This window comes from Acanthochromis polyacanthus, chromosome 8 (genome assembly GCF_021347895.1).
Source record: "Acanthochromis polyacanthus isolate Apoly-LR-REF ecotype Palm Island chromosome 8, KAUST_Apoly_ChrSc, whole genome shotgun sequence".
In the NCBI taxonomy this organism is placed as follows: Eukaryota; Metazoa; Chordata; class Actinopteri; family Pomacentridae; genus Acanthochromis; species Acanthochromis polyacanthus.
Window position 1 is genome coordinate 21,610,798 of NC_067120.1, and position 27,905 is coordinate 21,638,702.

The following is a 27,905-nucleotide window of genomic DNA, read 5'->3' on the forward strand; positions in this document are numbered from 1 at the left end:
TGTTGAACATTGCATACAGATATAATTCTTATGTCAACAGCACAGATTTTAGCAACTCTTTGTTTTGCATCATTCTTGGTAAAGAGATAACTGGTGAGATGCAAAACCACTGAGTTCCTTTCCGATCAAATATAAGGTAAATCATCTAAATACAGACACACTGGGAAAAATGATTGATCGAGTTTCACTGCACAGCACGCTAAATCCGGTGTGTGGAATCTTTCAAAGGAAACGCTGCAGAAAAGGAGAGGAATCAACAGGTTACATCGACTTGCTGTTTTATATTACCGGCAATATCCAGTTATTCAAATTGCCAAAAAATGCTAGTAAAATTAATAATATAATGAATAAAAGCCACAGTGAATATATAAATGAGTCAATAATCTGTCAGCTATTTATTTAACTCACTGCCACATTTCTGTATATTAGTCTGAATCAAACAGGTAAACATTAAACTCCTGGTGTTTGAATATGAACAGACAAACTGAAGTCTAGATAGATGTGAATCACTTTCCCACAGTCAGTGATAAATGTTGTCATGGCAAAACTCTCTCTGTCCTGGATGATGTCGCAACTGGCAGAGAACTCAGTGATAAAAGTCTGTCTTGCTCTAGCAGCACCTTTCTTCTCTTCTCCAGACTGGCTTCGGTGGCTCGCGCCATTTATAGAACTGTAGTTCACATACGACTATGACAGGTGGAAGGAGAAGCAGTTACTATTTACTGATACTGTTTAAACCACATCCTGCTGGTAGCAAATTCGCGTGTCTCTTGGTCCTGATAAAATCCACAGTTTATGTATCGATTTTTTAACCCTTTAAACCATGAACACCTTCTGTGCACATTTTTTGTCACTGTGGGCTCATTTTTCACTGCAATATAACCTTCAGGGAAACAACACAACCATGACTATTAGAAGGGACATTAAAAGTCATAAAAAACACCAAAATTAATACAGAAATTATTTGATTATTTGTTTTACAAATATTGAAAATAACTAATCAATATGTACACATTTTTTTCCAAGTGCCCAGAGGTGGTACCAATACTGGAACAAAATGGGGACTCCACATTCTACTGATTGGCTATTTAAAAAGCCTATTAATATTTTTGTAATCTCTAAAAAAACTGTTATTTTTCATACTACTCTGGATTTAAACCCCATAAAGATAATTCACCATGCTGAATGTATCTTCCAACAAACTGCGGCTTCTTTGTATATTGTTTCTTACCCTTTATTCATTAAGTAAGTATGTTACGTATGTTTTATTTTCTACTCAATCTCTTTTGTCAACTCTTCTCTGTTCTGTTTAAACACAGCCCCATAAGGTACAGTCAATTTTCGCCTGAAATTTCTACTGAAGATGTATGGAAAGTAAACTGAATGCTGTTCTTGAACTGTTTGGAGTACATGCATGGTTGTGGTCTCCTTTGAAAGCTGACAACCTGAATTTTCACCCAGTGCAGTCAGAATTACTCTAGGTGCTACTGGCACAGAGTATTTTATGTTGGAACACACTGAATTAGGATGAATTTCATTTTCGCCTAATTTTTTCCCTAATAAAACACCTGAAAATAAGTATGACAGCACTGTGAGAGCTTGAAAACACAAAAAGGCAACAGCCTGGGGTCTTACATAGTTCAGGTCAAAATTTCAAAGCAATACTACAAGAAATGAGTGTTTCACACATGCATTTGTACTGCTATGGCCAGGCGCTGTCAATTTTGGACACCTTCTCTGCACACTCTGGACAAAAATGGTATATATTCGTTTTTCAGCCCGTTTTCACATTATTTTCACTCCAAAAACTCATAAAGAACTCAAAAAAAGCACTTCAGAGCAGCTCCAGTGTGGATCAGACACAGAGACTGGGAGGGGCACAGAGAGGCTGCAGCTGCAGCCGGAGCCGAGGTGTGAAGAGTCAGAACCCTGCTGGCAGAGGCTCTATTTATATCCTGCTATTCAGCAGGCTCATTGGCTACAAGCCTGGTCAGTCAAACGTTTCCTCCGACGTGATTTGCTCAGAATTTACTGACGAAATGAGGTAGGTCCAGATCTGTCAGTCTCGGCTACGGTTGGCTGTTTAGGCCTGGGAGGCAAGCCAGAGTCACTTGATTGGTTGAAATGTGGCGTAAACCAAAAGGATAGGCTGTGTCCGAAATGGCATACTAAGGCTGTGTCCGAAATCGCATACTAACGTACTACATACTACATTCTCAATGAGTATATACTGTATACTACGTACTATAAGTATGATTAGAATGCCGACCGTTCACACTGTAGTATACTACTACGTTTCCCATAATGCATTTCAAACCTCCAACGACAAAAACCGGAAGTACGGCTATCAAATATCTCGGCTGAATGCCGGCTTCAGGTCGATTTTACGCTAACAAAGAGTCACATAATTAATGTGGCAATTTCAAGCCGGCACTCCTCATGCAGTTATTAGCCAGATTATGCGAATCGTTTCAATTGTAGCTGCAGGCTACTGGAGGTAGCTGCTACTTGTTCTGTATGCAAAGCGAGCTGCTGCAACTAGCTGCTAGCATTCAGTAGCACGTTGTGAGGCGTCTGACAAATTTAAAACATTGGTCAGAAAACGCCTATTTCTCAAATCTGTGGGGTGATTAGGATGACTACTTAACCACATAAAATAAAATAAAAATCGCTGCGGTCCGGCCACAGATCCCGCGGAGGCTTCCATTTCGGTGGATAGCTCGCAAAGCATTATGGGGCGGTTGAGTATGACTAGTGTGGTCACCGCGCATACTTAAAATTTTTCCGGATATAGTATACATCCGGGTATTTCTCGCATACTCAGTCTTTTCATACTATCTAATGTGAACGCACTACATACTTATTTTGACGTCACACTTAGTATGAGTAGTACGTTAGTATGTGATTTCGGACACAGCCTAACGTACTGGTATCTCTCCATCGATGGACACAGCCCTAATGAAATATATAATGCACAACAGCGCCGTAGTCTGATCTAAGCAGGCCTAATCATGATGCTGTGTGCATAATGTCCACCCACAACACTGATAAGTTTATATTTAGTTGCTGAGTAACCTTGTGTGACAACCAAGAGCAGCCCGTCCTCCCTCTCTCACATTTTTCTTCTCTTCTAACAGTTTTATACCCCTCTCCACCCTTTTCCTCAGTCCATCATTCTCTATAACAAAATAATATGAAAGTAATTATAATAGTAAAGGATATCAACGTTTACTCACAGTAACGAGGACTGTTACGCATGATCATGCTTGTGTGCTGTGTATTTAAGCACTTACTGTTGGCAGTGTTGAACGTTCCTGTTAAAAATGTTTATGAGAACCTCAGACCGCATCAGTCCATATCAGACAGCGGTCTAAGTGTTTGTCTATATAATTGAAGTGAAAGTGTGCATATCTATGTGTATCTGTGTACATGTACACACTGTATACCATACCGAAGGTCCTGTATTTTTTTTGTTAGCTTTATTTCCATCTTATTTTAATTGTTTTAACATGTTTTTCTTATACTTATCTGATGAGGGGAAGAGGGGATGGAAGGGAAAATCGGGAGGAAAAATTTTCTTTGTTGCATGGAATAGCATTTTGCTGTTTGATTTGCTGTAATTTTCAAACAAAAAAAATCAAATAAACACATGTATAAAACAAACTGTCTGGTGTCCCAAGTGCACTGCATCAACTGTTTCATCTAACATTTCAACGGCCCTTTACACACACATCTCTCTATCTTCTTTGGAATAAATCCTGTCAGCTGATCAAATCACCAGTGTCCATTCAGCAGATGTTATGCCCCGCCTGCTCACCTAAACTGCCAATCAGAGGAGCTGGAAGGCTGCCTGAAAAACCTCTGTATTCATAAGGCTGCAGCTTCAACAAAGATTTTCCTTCCTGCTCTTGGCAACAAAGCAGCTTAGTCATACCTGTATGTGTCAAATTTTGTGCAGCAGCACATATGTCTCCTGCAGTTCTCCCCAAAAGTTTGTATACAACGATAAATTATTACAATTTAACATTTTTATATATTTTTTTACTTTCTAACAGAGGTCATTTTACAGAATTTGTAGGAGTTTGGGAGATTGGGGATTTTTGAGGCCAAGTTGTGAGTTCGCAAAACTTACACAGCCAACAAGCATTTTATTTCAAGTTACGCTTCAGTTTGATCATTAAAAGCATTGTGATCAACTATGAAGAAACAAATTTGTCAGTACAGGAGACAGATTGGATTTTGTAGCTAGTTATGTGACAGTTACTGTACATTCCTGCAGTACTCCAAACTGAAGCTTGATTTATCCCACAGAGGAAGTTGAAGAACCTGCAGAAAACTCACACATGCAAAGGGAGAACATGTGAACTCCAAACAGAAAGATTCCAGACCGGGATGCGAACCAGGGAACTTCTAGCTGTTAGACAACCACCGAACCATCGTGCAGCCCTCTTGTTGAATACAGCATATCTGAATCATGGTGCCATTAAATAAGGGCAGGGCTACCTTGTTTTTCACAGGTCACTACTGTATGGGTTTGTGCAGTGTTCTTGAGTTCCCAGTGAGAGTCATCCCTCACTTGTCATGTTTGGCTTCAAAAGATCAAGATGTTGATGGCCAGACTGCTAAACTTGAGGATTTCAAATCGGAGACAACACAGTAGCTACATCCATACAGTCTATTTTCAGGACATCTTTTCACAGCTTATTGAACTAGAAAACCATCTTTGCATCAATAGAATCCTCAGTCTTGATTTGCAGTTTGGGCTTCACTGTTGCCTTGCAGCTAGAACATCCCAGTTTGTGTCCCGGCCTGGGATCTTTCTGCATAGAGTTTGCATGTTCTCCCTGTATATGTGTGGGTTTTCTCCAGGTTCTCCGGCTTCCTCCTACAGTCCAAAAACATAATGAGGTTAATTGGTGATTCTAAATTGTCCGTAAGTGTGAATATGAGTGTGCTTTTTTTGTCTCTATATGTAGCCCTGTGATAGACTGACGATCTGTCCAGGTTGTCTCCTGCCTTCACCCTAAGTCAGCTGGGACAGACTCCAGCCCCCCCACATCCCTAATGAATATTAAGTGGCATATAGACAATGGATGGATGGATTTGCAGTTTATGTAAACTTGTTAACACACAATCAAATATTAGTTTGATAAACTAGAAGCATACACTGGCAAAGGATCGTCCCTTGTGAGTTTCTCGTCTTTCAAAAGGAGACTTACTGCCTGGCCTGCTGTGATCGAGCTGTTTCCCTCCATACTGAGGCTGTACTATCACTGCCTGAATGATCCATCAGGAGGTGTTCGTTTGATCAGTAGAGAAAAATATATTGGGACAGATGGTGTAAAACATTTCATCAGCTTCAAACAATGTGCCGTTAAACATCAGTGCTACTGACTGCAGTAAAGAACCGAAAGTCTCAATTTTACCTCATTTGACATGTTAACAGGAAAAACACTCGAGCAACTTAGAGGTCATCTTCATGTGTGTTGACTGTGGGGTGTTGCTATGTGTAAAATGACCGAAAGGCTGAGCATTTACAACTCGATGGGCACTGGTGTCTGCTAAGATTTGCTGCTAAGACTACATATTAGTTGGCCCTCTAGAGATGCCTTTCATGATGTAGAGAGCACAAAAGCACCGTTACCACCGACGCAGTATATACCCCAAACTTTTCTCTCTCTGTGTGTTCCCTCTGAAGTAACTTCTTAGGCCTCTTACCTCTAAAGTAACTCCTCAACTGTAGGTGCTATTTTTATTCATGAAAACAAATTTGCCATCAAGGTGGGAAATGAACTCATGAATGCAGAATGTGTTCCTGCTGTCACATTCCATATGGACATCCCAGTGCATCTTCATCTCTTTCTTTCTTTCTTTGTTTTTATTGGGTTATACCCTTGTTTCTTTCTCACTGTGTTTTTCTTTCCATCTCACCACCTTTATCTCTTGGAAATCCCTTCCCTAGTATACATGTCTCCTCCTCTTTTCCTGATTTTCCGAATCTTACTTTTCCTCACTTGTTCCTTCTCTTTTTCCTTCTTCCTTCTCCCTCACACTCTCTCTCTCTATCCCTCAGACTGCAGTGATGGCAAGCCCTGGGATCAATATCAAAGCTTTGCATAATTCAACAGCTGCTTCAATAATGTATGACGCAATGAGCCACTTTGGAAGGATGCCTCCCCTCCCCTCCCCTCTCTCTTCTTCTCGCTGCTACTTAGTCTCTGTCTCTTTTTCTCTCTGTCTCACTTCCTCAGCCAGGTCAAGTCAACCTGCCCTGCAATTTGCATTAATGATGAATGTGTAGCATTCAAGCAATGAAGTTAAATTTGTTCCTGAACGTTAGGAGGCTGCATGTCTGAGTTTCGTATTAAAAAAAACACATTAGTGATGTGTTCCTCCTGTTGCCACGATAGCATGACGACGAAACAAAATGTCAAGAGAGCTACAAAAGAACTAGATGACTCATCGAGCTGAATATCAGCCTGTTGAATGCTGCATCACTTCTGCAATTAGAAGTTTTGTTGTTGCCAAAGAGGACTTTTGAAGGATTGGAAGGATTCATTCAAAATAACACTGAGTAAGACTCCCTGTAACTGCAATACAACACAACAGAATTTAAAAACTAGCCTGCAGAGCATTAAAACTATCCTTATAGGTTCACAGATCAAAGTCAGCAGCGTCAGACCTCGTTCATTAATGATGAGTTCACAAGATTCCCAAAAAGTAAAGCCAAAACAACACATTTTACCTGAAGGAGAACTTTTAGCTGTTGTCTCTTACGCTCCTGTTTGTTTTCTTCATTTTGCTGTCCGTGGTGGGTCGTAAAAAATAGATTCTGGCAAAAAACAATATCAATGTTTTTAAGAGGGAAATTCAACTTGAAGATTAAATGATAACGAAATTAAATAGTTGTTTCTGTCCATGTGGGAAGCTTGTGGCTGAAGCATCTCAAAGAGATTATAGAGGAGCAGTCCATGATGACGCTGCAGTTTAAGCACTGCTGGATTAGCGTTGCAGTTGTAGATTCACTCGTGTTCATTCAGCACCCAGTGGAGGATCTATACACATCTGAGCACCACAGATCAGAAATGTAAATCGTAAGGAACCTTACAAAAATGAAATATCATCACTTAAGCTAGTTTAATATAACAGCAAAGGTTTGCGGGGCTACAGAATGTGAATCTGTGAATGCATTCTCCCCTTTACTACTACAGCGTGCTTTTAAATCCACTATGCATAAGTACTTCAATGCATCTATTAATCTTAATGAACACAATTAATTGGAGGTTCCTGCATTAGGCTTTTTCCTGCATTAGCAGTGGCTTGTGACCTTTTTTCTTTTATTCAGATCTGTGTGGATTTGTTTTCCTACAGAGGTGAACAACTGGTTCCCCACAAATAAAAAACAAAAACAGTAAAAGTAAAAATTTAATGGCCTTATGTTAGATTTCCTTGTTTGTTTTTTATTTTCTAGTTTAGCATGCCAAATGGCTATAAATACTACATTACCAATGGGCCTCAGTTTTGGTTTCCCATTTACAGTTGACATGAATGGGGAAATTAGCTATAGAGACCAAAACTGTTTTTTGTACCAGGATGTAAATATGTTTATTTCTGCTATAATGTTGGAGATTTTTCCATGGGGGTTTATGGAGTTTGATTCACGTTTGAAGCAGCCTCAAGAGGTCATTTGAAGAATTGCAGTTTGGGCCATTTCTCAACCACTGAAACAGTCGCTTTCACACACTAAAAGAAAACCTAAACTGTCACTATTGCAAATAGGATCCCAAAGTCACTTAAAATTGGCTGAGAGTCTAATGTTTTTACCCTGGCAGAGATAAGTTTTTTGTGCCATTTACTAGTCTGTCATATTTCATGAAACTTGATGTAAAGGTGGAGCATAGATAAAAGAAGAACAAGTTCTTGGCCTTGGCATATGCTCTTCAAATGCCCTTTTAGTTTCCGTATGACTTTATGTCCATGGACATCAAACAACAATGTAGTATTGTAATATTGTAATGTAGTATTTTACAATTAATTTAGCCTTAATGTCTGTCCAATTCTTAATAGTTCTGCAAATTCACTTACAGTCCACACAGTAAAAAGGAACAGCAAGATTTTTAGTTCTGCAGTAAGGAAGGCCCAAAATAACCTCCTACTCCCTGTTGACAACTCTTGTTCATAGACAGCTGATGAAATGATTACAAATGTGCGTTAGCTGTTAATGAGCTCATGGACGGTGGCAGTTAGCATTTAGCTTCCGCATCAGTACTCGTATGGGAATGATCCTGAATGAACAAGTCAGTTGAACTTGCTAACAACACGAATACGAGAAACAAACATTAAACTTTAATGTTCCACTAACCGACAGAAGCCAGTGACACTTGCAAAGTCTTGGTCTCACTCACTGCCTGCAGGCACCAGGGAGTGTTTTACTAGAAAGCACAAGACAAGACGATGTGCAGAGAGGCAGAAACAAAGAAGTCAACTCAGCACAAGCGGTCTTCCACACCGGTTCAACTCAGGGCCAAAGAAATGGAAACCGACAGCTCCTCAGATGCCATTAAAACGATAGCTGGCACTGGATTTATAAAGCAGATTGTGCCTGTGTCTCCACACAAGCGTGAGTGTACAGAAAACATACAGTATTTACATTACTGTCTTTGTAAGAGAACAAGGATTGGGAATGTGTGTATGTTGTCAGTAGGTCTGCTTAGGAAGGTTAGAGTGTTCCAGAAGTGAGTCTACACACACCCATCCTCCTCTTACTGCTGCGACAAGGTGAGAGAACAGAACTGCTGTGTCACACTGAGGGTCAGGATGCTATTACACAGCAAAATGAAGTGATACTGGGGCAACGATGAAGATGATCAGTGAATATGCACTATGAGGTGGTGTTTCTAACTAAGATAAAACATTTGCACCAAATTTAGACTTTTTTCTGTTACTTTTACAGGTAAAGTAAAATATAAAGCCCACTCTGACCTAATAAATGGACGTGCAACGCTAATGATTTGCTTATTTATTTAGTGTTTTTGTGTGTGTGTCTATGAATAGATTTAGCATGTTTCTTATTGGTACTCCATCAAGGAATGTGGGTCATGTGACGATTGGCATTGGTTTGTCTGTCTGCCTGTTAGCAAAATTACTCAAAAATGGACTAACAGATTTAGATTAAATATTCAAAGAAAGTCAGAAATGACACAAGGACCAACTGATTAGATGTTGGCATTGATGCGGCTTACAGTCTGGATCCACAGATTTGTTAAAGATTTCTGTATCATTGTGAGATAGCGTAACTATGACTACAAGTGAACACCACGTCAGCTCCCTGCTGATGATCATATGATTGTGATTCTACTACAAATCGACCGCTGTGGACTTATCGGGACTTATCTCTCGGAAATCATACACGGAACAATTGATTAAATTGTGAGGGTGTTTCCGAGTCCCATCAGTTCCCGCCACATATTTAGGTCATGTGATTCGGTATCCATACATAAAGTACACATAGATAACACACGTCTGTGCTCAGTGCAATGTCGTTTTGTTCATAGACTGTATGTAAAGATGGACGTAGCATCTGGCTCCAAAAATGAAGCCCACCCGGAAGTGTAAAAAACTTGCAATATCACGCCGTCCGCTAGGGTTGGCTCCAAAAAGCTTTTGCTCCATAGACCCCAATTCATCACCGGAAAAAATTTGATAGTTAAAGTTGGCGGAGCCAGGGGGCGTGGCTATACTTGATAGACAGTCTTGTCTGGAATGATAGACAGCAACAGACGCCTCTGCGGTAAAATGTGGGCGGGATAAGAGAGTCTTCAGCTCTCAGTCTGGTCCGCCCATAGACTGGTCCTGCCCCTAGTTGCTCTCCGGTCCAGTCTGTTTGATGACGCTTTTTACGTCACTGGCTCCAAAAAATCCAAAATGGCGACCAGGAAGTAGCAAAATCCGGGCTTCATTTTCTCGGCATTGAAACCACCGGGTGACGTCACGGTTAGTTCACGCTTGGTTTTGTTTGTGGGCACATCTATATTAAATGGCCACATTCTATGATGCTGTGATTTCAGATCATCAATAACTAATAAACAAATGTTGCATTTCCAAAAAAAAAAAAATCCTTAATTTCTGACAATGCCATATAGAGGAATGGACAGCCTTGGTGGAGTACTGTGCTCTCTGAGTGCTTTTCTAGTTGTCAATGTAATCATTTTTTCTGTATATTTTTTTCTTATCACTACTTTGGGCAAAGTACATGGTATAATTATTACGATTGTTACTATTATTCATCAATCAGACTACATTAACTAATCAATTGTTTTATTTCATGTAATAAACTGTTTTTAAAAATGCACGATAAAATTTTACAGTCTCCAAAAATAGACCAAAATTCAGTTAACTGTCTCACATGAAAAGGAAGGCATTAATGTCCACTTTTGAGAAGCTCGAGCAAAGCAATTTGACTAAAAAATTACAGAAATCATTAATTATTCAAACGACCAAGCAGATTAGTATAGTAGCAGATTAAGTTTTGTCAGTCTTCTGATTAATCAACCATCCACGTCGCTAAGCACGCTGCTTCAACAGACGCTCAGAACAAGCTGATAAAGAATGTGCACTGTACGTGACTTTATCACACAGTTTGCAGACAAAATATTCAATCTAAATTAAAAGCTTCCTAGTAAATAGAATAGAGAGTGTTACTGAGGACACTGCAGGACAAGATGTTAATTGTATAGGAAAAACTTTGAAGTACTGCACTATTTGTCTCATATGTAATGAATCCTGGTGCATCTACAGGCCTGGTACATGCTCTGAGACCAACACTGCAAAATGCTGTCAGATAAACAGATTTTTGTTGTATTTTGGTGTTCTTCCTAAATATTCTAAAATATTTCAGGTGAAGCTAATTCGCAGCAATCTAAGCTAAATATTGAGCAGGAATTAAATAATGGGAACCTTTTAGTCATAAAACTTTGTTCACTGGGATTCTCCACAACACCAGAGCTGTTTGTTTAAGAAGCCAACAGGAGTAAAATAAAAAAACTGCTCTCTCGTGTAATCTGAAAAGTTCTGGACTCAAGTGCGTTCTCGATTTTTCTTTGACTAATTGCCGTCATATAATTGTGCAAGTTTACATGAGGGAAGGGGGAAAATAGTTGCACTTTAGGCATTCTGAACATGAGCAGTGGAAATAGGGAGGTGACACAGTATACTGGCACTTGGGAAAAGAGCTTTGAGCTTCCCAACCATAACTTCTGCTGCAACTGTGCTCAATCGATTTCTTCAAGGCAATCTAGCAGAGCTTAACGGTAATGAAAATGTCTCCTTCCTGCCATCCACAAAGACTGATAGAGGAAAAAATATTTTAGAAGTAGGAGGTGATTGGTGATGGGAACAGGAAAGAACAATGGTGCCATAAACATAAACATGAGAAACAGCAAAGTTTTTAGATGAGCGATTGTTCCCTGTGTGGTCTTACAAATTCATACAACATACAAACATGTTCATAAAGAAAACCAGGTAGACTATATAAAAAAAATCAACAACTTTCACAATCAGTCCTTAAGACCTTCAGTGTCTACAGGAAAGCTCATAGGGAACACAAATTAATAGTCCATCTGGCCTTCTTTTCCAGGTATTTGGGAAATACGTTTTTCAATGAAGACAACAATAAATTAATTGGAAATACATTCTAGACATTGTTAATGATGTAAATGACTATTCTAGATGGAAACTGCTGATTTTTAATGAAATATCTCCATAGGGGTACAGAGGAACATTTCCAGCAACCATCACTCCTGTGTTCTAATGCTACATTGTGTTAGCTCATGGTGTTGAAAGGTTGACTGATGATTAGAAAACCCTTGTGCAGTTATGCTAGCACATGAATAATAGTGAGAGCTTTCATGGAAAACATGAAATTGTCTGGGCGACCTCAAACTTTTGAACAGTAGTGTATATATGAACCAACGATGGGAAAATTTAATCATCTGTGTAACTGAATATTTCAGTTGCTTTTACTGCATTTGTTTGTTATGCAGTCTATTCTCATAAGAGAATATGTTTTAGCTATATTGGTCCACAAAACCATGATCTTTTTCTCTTAAAGCTAACCAAGTAGTTTTGTAGCACAAATCAAAGCAAAAAGCAACTAAAATACGCAGAAAACAGTGACTAAAAATTAACTGCAACAGAAACTGCAGCAAGGGACTCAAACTCCAGTCTCCCAGCAGAAAGATCAGTCTGTGGTTAATGCCAGCACCACCCCACCAATCATCCAGTGTGAGCCGAGTTGCTCTTCTTACGTGCAAAGTCAAAGAAACTCTCAAGTCAAGTATGAAAAAACTAAAAGTGACATGATGGTGGATCGGGCTGCACAGTGGAGTAAGTGGTTAGCACTTTCACCTTGCAGCAAGAAGATCCCCGGTTCGCTTCCCGGCTTTCCTGGGATCTTTCTGCATGGAGTTTGCATGTTCTCCCTGAGCATGCGTGGGTTTTCTCCGGGTACTCCGGCTTCCTCCCACAGTCCAAAAATATGCTGAGGTTAATTGATCACTCTAAATTGCCCGTAGGTGTGAATGCGAGCGTGATTGTCTGTCTGTATATGTAGCCCTGCGACAGACTGGCGACCTGTCCAGGGTGTCCCCTGCCTTCGCCCGAGTCAGCTGAGATAGGCTCCAGCACCCCCTGCAACCCTAGTGAGGATAAAGCATTGCATAGAGAATGGATGGATGGATGACGATGGATGTAGGCCAACAGAAGAAAAGAATAATTAAAAAAATGTAGACATCCCACAATCGTAAAGCCTTTACTGTGAAACTAAAACATTTTTGCACTGTGGACCAACATAGCTTTTACACATATTAGTGTGAGACAGTGGAGGTCATATTTTTGACCTTCACTCTCTCACTGAACAATTGACAGAAATGCTGATGGCTAAATGATCTGAAACGAGATGATGATAAGAACGTGTAACTAAAGGTCATGACCTGGACTTGTGGTGTCTCAGCTTTTTCAGTACACACAAACACGATGAAAGCTGTGGAGCCTCAGCAGACAAAACTGAAAGCTTATGTGGTTAGAGCTGCTAAGTGGAGAGCACCTTCATATATGACCTTTCCTGTCACTTCCACATTCAAAAATGCTAAGAACCTTTCAGTATGAATGAAATCGGATCCTAGAACTCCAACCTTACAAGCAACTAATGAGTTTTAAAGTTCAGATCAAAGTGCAAATATTGAAGTGGCCTTCAGCAGTAATGGGAGAGAGGGAAGAAAATAATGGAAGAACCAAGTAAAGATAGAAGGGATTTTAATAGCAATTAAAGACTGCTCAGATTTTGGGTGTAAATTTATCGACTTAAACCAGGAATGATGAAGTGAGAAAAAAGTGCAACAGAAACTAGAGCTTAGTGGAGAAGTAGAAGTGTTTTTCTTCCTTTTCAGATAAGCACATATTACAGCAAGTAAAGGAAGATTGGAGAGCTGGGACAGGACACAATGGAAAGTGAGATACTACTACAGCCCAAGTACGTGCTCACACCTTCACAAAGTAGAAAAGTTTTCTATCCTCTCATCCTACTTTTAAAGACTAGGTTTTATGGAAGATTGACCATGTGATGAACTTCTGAAGTAATGATTAGAAGCTCAATGCTAATACATCAGAGCAGATTGAGCGCTAGCTGGCCAGCGATAACCAAAGTACCAGGACTGTTTTTCATAAGTAGTCAGTGAGTTAGAAAACCAGAAAAAAATGAAGTGCCTTTAAGGATTATTTGGGAGAGAAATACAAGACAGAAGATGTGACAGTGTTTGCTAGTGGTAGACTTGCTCATCAAACCCCAATAGTTCCTTTCACATAACAGAATGATGCTTATTAGGTACAACTAGTAACTCAATTACAAGCAGCTGTTGAAACAGTTTTAGTTGCATTTCTATTATGTTCCCACTTTGTGGGGAGGTTTACAGTAGTAAACAGATCATTTTAAAGGATGTATGGGATGGGTGTGTCCAGTGGCGGCTGGTGGTAAAATTTGTTGGGTGGGCTAACAAATGCATAATACCGATTAAATAGTTAACATCACCTATGATACACACAGTTACATCAATTACAGGTACACTATACTTTAGTGCTCCACATCATATGTCTGTCTGTCTGTCTGTCTCTCTCACTCACTCACTCACTCACTCACTCACTCACTCACTCACTCACTCACACGCACACGCACGCACACACACACACACACACACACACACACACACACACACACACACACACACACACACACACACACACACACACACACACACGTTTGTACTTCTATCTTAGTGAGGACATCCATAGGCGTAATGCATTTCCTAGAGCCTTACCCTAACCTTAACCATCACAACTGATTGCCTAACCCTAATCCTTACCCTAACCCTAACCAAACCTCAATTCATACCTGTTCTCTAAAAACAAGTCTTCACCCTCAAACATGGCTGTTTCAAAGTGAGGACCGGCCAAAATGTCCTCACTTTGTAAAACTGTCCTCACTTTGATGGTTAAATGCAGAAAATGGTCCTCACCATGTAGCAAGTACAAGAACACACACACACACACACACACACACACACACACACACACACACACACACACACACACACACACACACACACACATGTTTGTACTTCTATCTTAGTGAGGACATCCATAGGCGTAATGTATTTCCTAGAGCCTTACCCTAGCCTTAACCATCACAACTGATGGCCTAAACTTAATCCTTACCCTAACCTTAACCAAACCTCAATTCATACCTGTTCTCTAAAAACAAGTCTTCACCCTCAAACATGGCTGTTTCAAAGTGAGGACCGGCCAAAATGTCCTCACTTTGTAAAAATGTCCTCACTTTGATAGTTAAATGCAGAAAATGGTTCTCACAATGTAGCAAGTACAAGAACACACACACACACACACACACACACACACACACACACGCCACATTGGTTGCCTCATCAGCTTCTAATTTTGTCCGACAAATTTTCAAATCCACAATTCCTTGTTGAGTCCATGCGGTATCTCCTCCAAAAAGTAAGCATGGGAAACAGAAAAGGGAATTCTTAGCTACACTTGCCGTAAGCCAGTCCTTTCTGTCAAACTAAGAAACGCAAAACTTACGATTTTATCGTTTGTCCCGTTGAGTTATTTGAACATCGTTTGGCCAATGTGATCCCAATCTCTTAACTTCCAGCTATTCCTCCAAAGACATTGAGGAAAATGGACAAGAAAGCAAATAATCCACCTCGTTCATGCTAACACCCGCCATAGCTTAACTTTTTCTCCCTCCTTCCCAACTCTGGCACAAATAGCTGCACCGCTGCATTAACTCGCTGCTATTGATCAAAAGTCAGTGGTCTGTGGGCTGACTGAAGTTAGCTCAAATGATCAGTAAATCACGGGGGCGTGACATGACACCTGTCAATCACTTACAAGAAAGAAATGAATGAAAGCGGACGGTATCTGTTGGGGCTGTAAAAAATAAGCCCATTTAGAGATATTCTATGTTTTTCTTTTGACTGCTTGGTGCTGTTGCTACCTTTGGTTTCACCTAAACTTAAAACAATCTGTTGTAAGCTATTTAAAAAAATAATTTTCTCATCTTTTTTGTGTTTGCTTGGGAGGGCTTAGCCCTGTTAGCCCATTTATACCAGCCGTCCCTGGGTGTGTCTACCATTTTGTTCAATTAATTTATCCATCAATCAATCCATTTTCATCCACTCACTAGAAGCAGGGTATTCCAGATGTCCCTCTTCCCACATGAGACATGTCCTTCCCTCCAGGACATTCTGACTCTACCTCGTGGTGTCCAACCAGTTGGGTGTGCCCAAAACACCTCTATAGGAAGGCACCCTAGAGACATCAGCTACCCAAACCACTTCAGATGGATACATTTTTGACCCGAAGGAGCAGCAGCTCTGCTCTGATTGTCTCCAGAGGTCTCTAAGGCTGAGCCCAGCATTACTGATTACACTGTCCCAGTCCTCCATCTACCTCATGTTCCATTTTACCATCACTCATAAACAACTTCCCAAGACACTTAAACTCCTTTTCCTGGCCAGCAACTCACCACCAAACCAGAGTGAGCAATCGAGCGGATTCTAGCAGAGAACTATGGAGTCAGACTTGGTGGTGCTGACTCTCATCCCGGCTGCCTCACAATCGCCTGCAAACCAAAATAAATGGGTTGGCAGGCGAGTCAGCCAAACCATTTATTTCAGTGAGATATAGTAAAAGAAAACACTTTAAGTACAGTTTTAATAGAAAGTAATGATTACAGTGCTACCTCTATTATGCTGTTTTATTTGTTTCTAAAAATACCAAATAAACTTGCAACTGAGTGCACTATCACAATTGCAAAACACTTTGCTTCCATATCAAATTAGAGGTTCACGTTGAAAATCTACACTCTCTAATGTAAAATTCTTCTCCTCATTCTCTCACATCTGCAATTACATTAAATTTTCATAGACAGATTTACACCTTTTTGACTTAAAGCCATGCGTTTAGTAGTTGGAGCCACATGAATATTTGATATGGACCCTCAGCCAAGGTACTACAAGCAGTGGCTGTGGTATAAATCCATGTTCACAGTAGCTCACAGTACATTCAGGCAGAGTGTAGGGAAAAGGGGTATTCTGTTTCTTTGCTGTGAAGTTTAGAAAATAGGGCCACATTGTTCTGTAGTCTCACATGAAAATTTACAAGGACCGGTTTCTTTTTTCAATACAGAAAGGAAAGGTTAAGTATAAAAACAAAACTTTGTGCTTGATCCAGATTAAAATAACGATTGGAAGGACTGCTATGAAATTTATGGAGACATTTGTGACTCCATGACATAAATCCAAGCAGGACTAAAACATTAAGGCAACACCGAATTCCCAAAAACTGCGATTCCTCAAATGGCCACTAGAGAATGGATCCAAAAATGAGTCTTTCCATGTTAAAATGTCCAGATTTACAGCAGGAATAAACCTGTACAGCCTGGTGCAAAAAAAAATTTCAGTTTCTATAGCTAATTTACCCACTGGTGACAACTATACAGAAGGCATAGCCACTTTGAGTGACAGGTGGGTGACATCACAGGACAAAGATGTTTATTTGGCCCATTTCAGCTCCATTCACACCACGCCTCTTTAATCTGGAATCCAATAGCTGAAGTCACATCCATCTTTATATGTAGTCAATGGATGCTACTCCTCTGACTTTGGTGATTCTCCAACCCGCCCTTCAGCACAATCAGTAGGTCATCGTTTCTACTTGTTCTATGTAATATCTTGAAACATGTACTGGATGGATTGTTACCTAATTCTGTACAGATGTTTAAGTTCACAGGATGCTGTATCTGAATCACTATGGTGACTTGTATGAGATTGATATTTATGGTTTGACAAGGAAACTTATTAATAATCACTGATTGGATTGCTATGAAATACAGATATTTAGGTAAGTAATCTCTTGACAAAATCTTAACTTTTGATCTAGCACCATCATCATGTCAAGATTTGAATTTATCCACTTAGTTAATGACAAAACAAACGTTCAAAAGTAATGAAGGTGTTGATGAAAACATGAGGCCATTGGGAATATCAGCACTTTTTCCTCAGACCTTGTGAAATCACAAGAAGCATCTCTGTACATCTACAATCTGTTATGTACCATCCACAAAATGAACTTCCGTGGCCATTTCTGAACATGTCAGCAAACATTCTACCACTCAGAACTTTTGGAAAAAATTTCACTTACAATGTTGTTATTACTACAAGACAGAGGTGTTCATATGGACCCATATCATGGACATGGTAAACACAAACCCATTTGAAGATATATATTTAAACTCACAGGTGCTAAAGTGAGAAACTGCCTAATCATAGACGTTCTCACTTCAAAAACAAGACACTCTCGCAGTGAGCCAGATACAAATAAATTTTTTACATATTCCCGAGTTTATGAGCTCGATTTGTACACTTTCACTGTGGGTCCATCTTTATTTCTCAACCCAAAACCTGGATCCAGCTAAATTACACCCAATGATGGAACAAGACAAAACACAACGTGTCCTTCTAGTGATTCTGAGCACGTGCCCTGTCTATCCTCCAAGATCCACTGCATTACTTGACCTAAGTCAATATATCGATAAAGGGCAGGCAGGCCTTTTTAACCTTTCATCTGTGACACCACCAGGATCTTTGAATGACATCTCACTCAGGCAGTGATGGCGAGATCTCCATGGCAGCAGTCATGAAAGGCATGTTCCCCAGGTACCACTGCAAATTGGCTCCACCACCAAATGTGAATCTTTAATCACTCTGTGGTGCCCGCAGGCCAACTCTCCCTCTAACACATCCACGTCACACGATGCCATGGAGATGACGCTCCCTTCTGTTTGTGTGTGTGTGTGTGTGTCCATGAACACACAGATTACACACAGGCCAGCTTGAAGGAAACTGGTACAACATGAAGGGAGAATGGATTTATCTAACAGACTAAAAAGTCCTGCCCTTGGATGATTATTTTTAGCTGTTGTTCGCTTGCACAACGATTACACTGACACAAATAGCAGTGCATAAGGATTTTTTTATGCTAAACAAAGCTGCAACCTGGAGTTATTTTCTTAAACAGCAAATACCCTTTACCTCTTAACTTGTGTGCATGTGCAATCTTGTTTCTGGAGGTCACATCGAGACAAAGCAAAGTGACAGAGGAAAGTGTAATCTCAGCAATATGGCTGCCTTCTTGAATGAGCAGCAGTATTATAAAACAACGCCTGTGCTGCAGATAGTGTTGGAAGCCTCTTATTAGAGACTGGCTCAAGTCTACAGCCTTTCATGAGTTTCCTGTCTGACTAAGCCATCTTACTGAGCTCAACCTGTGTGTATGTGTGTGTGTGTGTGTGTGTGTGTGTGTGTGTGTGTGTGTGTGTGTGTGTGTGTGTGTGTGTGTGTGTGTGTGTGGGAGGGAGGATCCACACGTAACGATTACATCGAGTTCATTCCCACTGATTCTTTTACTTTTCCCTTTCTCTCCGCCCACATCTCCCTCACTGAGATCTAGAAAGAGAAGAGGGGAGAGTCAGAGGGGAAAGAAGGACGTGATGTTTTACATCTCACTTCAAAGGATCTCTGGACCTTTGGGATGTTGAAGACTGTTTCCCATAAACCAACAGGCATCCTCAGTACTTTGTTCAATATGGCTCAAAAACATCTTCGAGAAATTCCCGCACTGACAGGTTAATAGCAGGGTGTGCGATATATATTGTTGACGCTCATACGAATGGTCAGATCCTACACTGTTTTCTAAAGGCTTCTTTTAAGTGTTTTAGTCATCTATCAAGACACATATGCCTCTATTTCTATATATGTGTAAATATATGTACTTAGACTGTGTGTGCTATGCGTCATCTGCATAGGCAGGCAGCAAAACAATACAAATATTCTATTTTCAGCGTGTGAGCTTGTGACCTATAAACACAAGTACATAAAGTAAAGCTTTGAGAGAGATAAATTAAATAATGAAAGAGCACATTAATCATTACTAGGGAGTCTGGGAGCACACAACATTAAGAGTCAACAGCATGTACACAGGTAATTTGGTCAAATAAGTACACACATACACACACAAAGCAAATGGACAAACACACACTTGTGAGTTTAGTGTGGGAGGGTTATCAGAGTAAATCGCTGACACTAATCCATAGCCTATCTCACCCAGTCCTCGCCTGGGTATTTGTGTAGGCAGCCTTTGTGTGTGTGTGTGTGTGTGTGTGTGTGTGTGTATAAATGCTGTTGCTCCACAGAAAATGCGTCATTTGAGCGTTGTTAAATTTCTCAGCTCTATAAGTGTATGTTTAAAGGGGAGCAGAGTACAGATAGACTGAGGTTAAAATATGAAGTCATCATTGCATTACACAATTTCAGCAGTAGAGGTCACTGTATCGTATTTTTTTATGGAGAGATGTTCATTTAAAGGTGAAGTGAACCTTTCTTTAACCAAACAGTATAAATATTATGCACAAAATGTCAACGTCAGTTTAAAAGTGTCTGGTAAAACCTCTCACTGATGCTACTAGAATATAAAAGGAAAAAATACTTCTACTTCAGTACTTATTACCTTTTATTTTTGGATCACAGGGTTGCTAAGAACAGCTTAATGAGGACATCAAAATCAACAGAGGGTTAACAACACTCATATCATCAAATATGTCGCACTCAGTCACTGACATACTGTTCTGGTTTTTCACCGTGGCCGACAAATGTTAGAGAAGGTGCACTTCAGCAGCTATATCTATGTTCAGCAGCCCTATAAAGGAGAGGGGATGATCATGTTTCTTACTGTAAGGTTGTTTTGCTGTACAGCAGCATCATCATTCTCCTACTGAATAGACCCAATAATGAAAAATGATGCTATGAAGACTCTAAGGTAGAATTTTAGATCTTAGATCAATAAACTCAATCTATGGCCAATTTTTCTCTGTGTATCTTGGAGATTAATTTCTAGCTGTGTCACAATAATCCAATATAGGCTGCAAGGGATGTTGCTTGGTAAATTGTTAAGTTAGTTTCCTAGTTAGGATTAACATATCTCGTATGAAATCAGCAGTCGTTGTGACAGTATACAAGTATGTTCTTTAAAAATGCTGAAGAACTTGAGCAATGCAAAACACTACAGTGGGAGATATGCTAATTTGGCAATTAATTTAATTTTTACATATACATGTAAAAGGAAATTCCGACCTCAAAAACACTAGTGGCAAAACAACAGCAATGCTTTTTGTTTCTGTAAAACCCAGTATTGCTATGATGTGACCTTGTGCTTTCATACAAGAAGAAAAGGCACAAGTACGGAGAGACTCGGAAATGTTTATTAAAACCAGCGTACTGTGAAATTTGAAGACATAATGGAACTATTCTAGCAAGGTTTGAACCGTGTGTGATTTTGAATGGTAATGCTGATTAGAAATGTTGCACTCTACAAGTTTAATGACACCCTGACAAGCTGAGATTTAAATGCTCTTGTTAGTTTACACATGCAGACAGATAGCAATGTCCCAAGGAGACTGCAAATATCATTTGGAACAATAAACCAAACTTTGTTGTGATGACCTTGTTAGTTGGCAGCATTTATGAAAACCCTGCAGCAATTTAAATGAAAGACAAACCCTGAACTGTTTCTGTTTTCTCATTACCAACATATTGTTTAAGACTAGTTCTGACGGTAGCTAATCCTGTGCTGAAATTATACATTTAAAAACAACATGACCCTACAGACTTAAACAAACTGCAGTCCCTTTAATTTACTGACAACGGCACCTCAGAGAAAAACAATACAGTTGTGACTAAAAACAGAGACATCAAGGACAAGCTGTGAAGAGTTATTAGATAAATGTCACATCACAATGATTCAACACTGAAGAGCTTTGTTGGAAAATTAGAAATAAATAATTTAGTGCTTCAAAAGACCTGGCAGCATATAAAGCCATTTGGAGAAAACTGGGAGTGGAGAGCTGAAGGCCTTGAACCAACGGATAACATTTCTCTGTAACTGTTCTGCTGAATGCTTATTTTCTCCTCCAAAATAGATCTATTTTGATATTCACTTTTTTCATTACAGGTTTAAATATTCTTGAATGGAATATTGAGAACATTTATTCACCCAGGAAAGGTTAGACGTTTGTAACATCCCTTGGACACACTAAACAGCAGTCGAATGCCTAAATTTAAGAGTAACTAGAAGGCACCTGAGGTAGTTGAGAGAGAAAGTACAATCAATACACTTATCTATTTACCTTCACAGATTTTATCCCCAAAACCGATCAGCCCCCTTCCCACCTTATCACCTCATTTACTAAAAGTAGGGTGGATAGCGGGGAGTGCTGCAGCACTATTTTTGCACAATGGAAAATTTTCCATCTATCCAAAGCAATGTGATCCCCTTATCTATTTCTGCACGGCAGCACATCGGATTGCTCACCATTGAAGTGCTATCGATTTGCCTTGTGCGCTGCACTAAAAAAGGGAGGTGGGGGTTATAAGGGGTAGTCAATACTCCTAGTCTCCATCCTTGGTCCTCTGGCCTCAGCAACCTCGCAGTCTGAGAAATGGATGAGGGATTTTCACTGATCTGCCTCATCAGCACTCTGTTACCTTTAAGCTCAATTTACTGCATGTACATTTTCGAAAAATAAGTAACAAAGCAACGCAGTGGAGTTATGTGACGATCAGCGTACGTAACCCATGCCTGTGCTCACGGCAAGGTAATTTTTTATTAAAGATTTCATCCGTCAGAAATGATACTAAATCCGAGCAGGCTTGGTGGAGTACTGTGCTCTCTGAGTGCTTTTTTGATATACAGATTAGGACGTTGAATAAAACAGCATTTAGTACAAAGGACATCAGAAAGAAATAGAGTTAAGTAGCATTGTGACTTTTTTTTTGACAGACTTCAAAAAACAATGCCTTTACACCAGGTTCAACACTCGGTGACGCCTGCAGAAGTTTTTCATAGGGGTGGCCAGGTCTTGGGGTGGCACACTAAAACTAAAAAGTCATAATTTCAGGAATTTTATTTTACTAGTACTATTATTACTAGCTCTTTTATTATAGTGCAGTATGTAGGCTAACATAAAACTATCAGAAAGACTTGAGGAAGCGCCTATTGATAAACTTGTCTTTATTATGTTATATTTAATGTTACTGATGATCTAATGTGCATAGACTAATAACAGTACAGTTAACATTTTGAGTTTATTTCCTCCCTTCCTTCCTCCTCCGTCTCCTCATCACTATGCCTCTGCTGCTCAACCGTTGGCTCTCTCTTCTCCTGTGCTAATTTTCTTCTTGAAGTAAGAAGAGATGTCTGTTGACTTTCTTTTCATGGTCTGCAAACTGAAATTAGAAAAGCACTCAGACAGCACAGTACTCCGCCAAGGCTGCTGAGTTGACTTATTATTTACAATGGATGAAATCTTTAATAAAAAATGACCTTGTGCTGAGCACAGGAATGTGTTATGCATGTGTATGTTATTAACTCAAATAAGTTAAAAAGCACAGCAGTGCTGCTCTAACAGGTTGCTGTAGCAGCACCTTTTGGCACTGAAAAAGCACATGTCACGACGAATATTACTTCTCCCCATCCTTTTACAAAAGAAAGAATTACTTACTCATAGTCCTCTGTTCAGATCGGTGCTGCTGATCAATGGCGATGGTGTGGAGTTTGCAACCTACTCAGAACCAATGGAATGAATGAGTGACTGACATCACTATTAGACAATGAGCCAATCAAGGGGGGAAAGAACCATCTTTGTCGCCTCTGATTGGCTAAGTGTGCGCTGTCTGAGCCTTGTCCTTGCCGCTGTGTGAGCTTAACTGGCAATAAATATTTGTGACTGTCCAGTGGGGTGGCCAGCAGAACACTGGGTTTCATCTCCACCACAATGCAAATAGCTGCATCAGCAACAGTGAGGTGCACACACTTAACCTCTACTTTGCCTCTTTTCTTTACCAAACTGTTTGTACCAGTCAGAATGAACAGACGGTTTACACCGAAAATGGCTTTCCTAGATGTACGTTATGTGAAGAGAAGAAGACATAAAGAATCACTCCTCAACTTCCTCCCTATCAACAATGTTCCAATCACCAGTAAAAGTTCTGAGCTCTAAATCCTCACAGATTTATCTGACATCGCAGCTGATGTGCTGACTGTATGAGTTTGAGAAAGCCCAAAATAAAAAATAAAAAAAGCAAAAACGTGGCACACTATTGTGACAGCAAATGTTGCTTGGAAACAATGCAGTGACATTTTAGAAACACTGAATTTGGAATCGTGTTTCATTCACAGTTTGAGGAGCTGGACAGTTAATCACTTCCTGTTTGTAACACTACAGTTCAACAAACCTCAAAAGTCAGGAAATCAATGAACATTTGAAAATCCTGTGTGGATATGTGACTGAAAACAAGTCCTTAAACATAAATGTCCCCAACAGTAAGTAGCTGTAGCTGTAACTGACCACACGCTAGTGGTTTTCTTCACAACACAATCCATGTTTGGTTTGTGTTTGCGCAGGGCAGGACAGCCACTCATTTTAAAGTATAGGCAAATGCCTCAGGAAAGTCTGCTGATGTGCAGAGCAGTTGTCGTGGGCCAGGTTTCACCAGACAAGGACCCTGACTGGCCTCTGAGTGCACCCTGACATGTCTGAATCAAACCACTTAGAGTTAGTCACTTCGGGGGAGGTAGCGAGAGACACATGGTCATGGGTGAGTTTTTGTCATACTGTGAAATCTTGCAAGCGGAAACCACTGAAACTGGGGTAACAAGAGGCCTAGGCAGCAGCAGACTAGCTTACCTCAGGAGACCTGCACCGAAGCAAAGTAGACATGGGGAGGGGCACACTTGGGGTTTGTTAATGCAAACAAACATTGTCTTTTCATTATGCGCTTTTATTGCTTCTAATGCATTTAATTGTACATATTGGTATCTTTTTTTTTTATCACTCAATTACACAAAGACGTGGCACAGGTAAGTAAAAGTGCTCAGGCAAAGAGCAGACTGCACAGATGAAATTGATTTTTCTTCAAGAAAGAACTGTTCATGGCTAATCCAAACACCAACATCTGCAGTTATTGGACACTTAACCAATGATGCTTGAAGTACATCCTGTCAGGCCACCGTGCCACTATGCTATTTTACATGATATGATACGGCCTTTAGAAATCTAGCCTACCATTTAGAAATCAATACACCTTCTCTCAAAGCAATCTGAATATAGTCCATCAGGATTCATTTAATCAAATCAGTACCCTTTGGAAGTAAAACAAACAAAAAACAATTATAAAATAAATTGGGAAAAGAGTTGTTTGTTCTCATCATCCTGTGTTCAAAGTTCAAATGTCAATGTCCTGACATTTTACAGAGTAGACGTAAAGGAATTAATAACTATTTTATCAATAGTCATATTAACAAAAAGGCATGGAAAAATAGGTGACTCACACTGGTTCAAATGAGTAGAGGAGTGTTTCTTCTAAAAGCAACCCTAAAGACAGATTGGATAACAGATGGGATGAAGGCTACTAATAATGTTTGTTGTTTCACAGGAATTCCTCGGTTTCCTCTGAAGATATTTGCTTCGTTTAACAATTGCTTTGAAAAATGCTGTGTCATTTTGTGCTGACTGTAGCTCCTGCTAAGTATTTGCCACCAGTGCAGTTATAATCTATCCTGTGCTTGTCTGTTTCCCTCATATGTGTGTGTTTGATTCGTTGGGCCTTTACTTGGCAGGTGATTGAAATAATTCCGCATTCAGCATCTATTGTATGTTCATCCTGGGCTCTGAGCCCAACTTTAGAGCACCACATAGACACAGTCAGACACACACACACACACACACACACACACACACACACACACACACACACACACACACACACACACACACACACACACTGTGTTTTTCTATCATTATGGGGCCATACCATCGACTCCCATTCATATCTAACCCCTAACCCTTACCCTAACCTTAACCCAGACCAAAACAATGTCTAACCCAAAAGAAACATTTTTGTACTTTTACTTTTTTCAGTAACAACAACATGGCCAAGAAAACACTGTTACAACTTGTGGGGACCCAAATGAGGTCCCCACAAGTGACATTGTTTTCGGTTTTCCTAAAGTTGTGGGGACATTTGGTCCCCACAAGTATAGCCAGCACCTGAGCGCACACACACACACACACACACACACACACACACACACACACACACACACACACACACACACACACACACACACACACAGATAGGCCGAACACTGCAGGTCCATCATTCCCTGAACAGTCACCGTGGTAATTATACACGCAGTTTAGCTTTGATGAAATGCAGGTGGAATAAATGTCCACTAAATCAATAAGTGAATCATTTAGACGAATATAAATAAATTTTAAAAAATGTATACAAGCTAAAGAAGTTTGTTGACATTTAAACTATATTATAGTAATTTATTGTAATTTTAAAAGATCAATAAATAATAAACTAGATAGCTTTAAACATAAATCTGACCAGCTCAAACTGAAAAAGTTTTTAAAAATACTACAAGTTAGAGCTAAACAGATGTTCGGTTTGTTCTACTAGTATGACAGATTTTTGTTAAGTAGCCGAACCAGCAGCGAGCAGAAACTACTAAGGTGACTATGTTGGCCTGGGAAGAACATTCAAAGTTCATCTAACTGAAGATATACAAGTAATTTTAGAATCTCAGATCTTGACACTATAAATTCACCTTTAGCCTGATGTCACATCGCAGAAACAACATATCTATCATTACCTCTGTATGAAAGGATGTTTTCAGGGCTTGCTGGCACATTGGCTCTGCTCCAAGTGGTAGCAACTAAGTCTTGGACAATTCAAAATCCAGAAATCATGGGATGTAACATCCAAAAACTGCATACACTCTCTCAGTTGGTCTGGAATCATTTGTATCACAGAACAAAGAGACAAGAGCCTTCTTCTTGATGATAGTTCAGCTTTGTCGGCCACTTAAACTTTGCAGTCCAGCCAATAGAATCTTCAGTTGATCAGACTTAGTATATCTACAGTATTTCAGTTAGAGCAGAACAATAATGTATTATAGCTCCATTTTTCAATTATGATGATAAGACAAGTGTATGTTTACGTCACATTCATGGTGAATTCAGAGAATTTTGCCTTTTTGCTACATTTTGGTGGTTGTTTTTATTGTTGTTGTTGTTGTTGTTCCATAAAGTAGCAACAGTGTGTTGAATGTTTTTCTGGTAAGTACACTACCAGTCAAAAGTCTGGACACACCTTCTCATTCAATGTTTTTTGTTTGTATCATTTTCTACATCTTAAAGACCCACCAAGGAAGATTTTTATGCTCGTAACAAAGTCTCATATTAATGTGGATGAATCTTCATTATTTACACTTATTAATGCCCCTATTTTCGATTCATAAATCATTTTGGTTTTGTAAATATTTGTATTTTATTAATTTTTTGTCGACTCGTCTAGAATTTCCTGTGAGAGATGAAGCGATTTACAGCAAATACGGTGCGCGTGCGCTGACGGAGCGTAGCTAGTTGTTTTTAGCAGTAGCAGAGCAAAAAGGTTGTCAGATCGACAACGAAGCAAAAGAAAAGTTCATCTTGAACAGGCATTTGAGAGGTGGAGAGAATTCCGGGAGCATAAAGGAATCAAAACAGACGCCGAGCTGGCTGTGCTTCTCCTAGACAGGTACGTAACTTTAGCTCTTTGTAAGTTTGATACAATTCTTTTGTCTTTTGTGTGTGTTGCTTGCGATATGTGGTTAGTAGACTATGGGATTAGTTTGACTGTGACTGGTTTCGCCGGCTCGTTTACGACGGTTTGCGACAGTGCACGCCGAGGCTCACGGGAAATGTAGCATTGCTTTGGCAACGCTACATTTCCGCTAAAATCTTCCTCGGTGGGTCTTTAAATTATTACAGAAAATTAACACTTTTTCCATATGTATTCTTTTATAGTTTTGATGCCTTCAGTTTTAATCTACAATGTATAAAATAATTAAATAATGACCACTGAATGAGAAGGTGTCTCCAAACTTCTGACTGGTAGTGTAAGTCTAACTGATTTCTGTCCTGGCATCGCTGTCCTCTGGCTCAAAGAGTGCAACATCACACTGACCTCTGACCTCGGAGGAGAAGTGGGCGGAGTGACGAGTTATAAAAAGCTGCAGTTGCTGATCAAGGTCACAGCACTTGAGGTCAACATCCCAGGATCGAATTCCTGCCAGGAGGGAAAAGAAAGACTGCTTGAGGACAACAACATGAAACAGTGAAGGACAAACATTAGTGAAACGTAGCAAACCAATCTGGGCTGGCT

General features: G+C 39.8%; 1 protein-coding gene across 1 annotated transcript in view; it reads right to left on the reverse strand.

The window, feature by feature from the left end:
- Positions 1-27,905, reverse strand: part of LOC110961564 (electromotor neuron-associated protein 1-like) — a 69,392-nt gene that overhangs the window by 33,609 nt on the left and 7,878 nt on the right. The window contains exon 2 of the mRNA XM_051952393.1: positions 27,708-27,809. Within this exon, the coding sequence (XP_051808353.1) occupies positions 27,708-27,809 (102 nt within the window). The remainder of the gene's footprint in view (positions 1-27,707; positions 27,810-27,905) is intronic.